The 827-nt window shown below is 60.3% G+C and overlaps 1 protein-coding gene across 1 annotated transcript in view; it reads left to right on the forward strand.

The window, feature by feature from the left end:
* TESC (tescalcin) overlaps positions 1-342 on the forward strand; it is a 1203-nt gene extending 861 nt beyond the window's left edge. Inside the window, exons 3-4 of the mRNA XM_010086381.1 lie at positions 114-161; positions 265-342. Coding sequence (XP_010084683.1) covers positions 114-161; positions 265-342 — 126 coding nt within the window. The remainder of the gene's footprint in view (positions 1-113; positions 162-264) is intronic.
* Positions 343-827: the final 485 nt, after the last annotated feature.

An 827-nucleotide genomic window follows, 5' to 3' on the forward strand; every position in this document is an offset into this window, starting at 1 on the left:
CTCACCCACGGCAGACGTGGCCCACAGCCCCAAGGGACCCAGCCCTGGTGACCCAAGCTCCCTGCCCCATCGCCGTGGGGCAGCTGTAATGTTTTCTCTCTCGCTGCGCCCAGGGGCCGGACCAGGTGTATGAGGGCATCACCTTCGAAGACTTCCTCAAGGTTGGTGGCATCTCTGCTCGTGTCCCTGGGAGGAGGGCACTGGGTGGGCGCAGGGACCCGTCCAAGCCCCTGTCCCATGCACACTGACCCCTTCCCCTGGCAGATGTGGCAGGGCATCGACATCGAAACCAAGATCCACGTCCGCTTCCTCAACATGGAGCCCATTGCGCACTGCTACTGACCTCCTGCGAGCCGGAGGAGGAGGAGGAGGAGGAAGAGGAAGAAGAGGAGGAGGACGAGGACTCTGCAGCAGCTCTGTGCTCCCGGCACCAAGCGCTTTGTACCTGCCCGCGTGCCTGTCCCGTACGGGGGCTGCCTTCTGCTCTCTAGACCCACAAGAGGCTTTTATCTGTAATAAAAGGGGTTTCTCTTTTTACTCCTTGCTGAGAAATCCTCCGTCCATCCATCACCCAGGGGCTGGCAGGGTCTCTCCCTCTGCAAATCCTAATTTCCACTTAAACCTGAATTTTTAACCTCTGCCGTGTGCTGCTCTGGGGAGGGAGATGCCCCTGCCTTGTTCTGTGAGCCCCCCCCATCCTGAGCCCCATGCCATGGGGACAGTGTGCAGGCAGGGGTGGGGATGCTGAGGTGACAGCAGCATCCTCAGCACCCTGAAGGACAATCACATCCCCTCAGCATCCCACGAGATGCTCGAGCCAGTGAAGG

Source organism: Pterocles gutturalis, unplaced genomic scaffold (genome assembly GCF_000699245.1).
Source record: "Pterocles gutturalis isolate BGI_N339 unplaced genomic scaffold, ASM69924v1 scaffold3401, whole genome shotgun sequence".
Classification (NCBI taxonomy): domain Eukaryota; kingdom Metazoa; phylum Chordata; class Aves; order Pterocliformes; family Pteroclidae; genus Pterocles; species Pterocles gutturalis.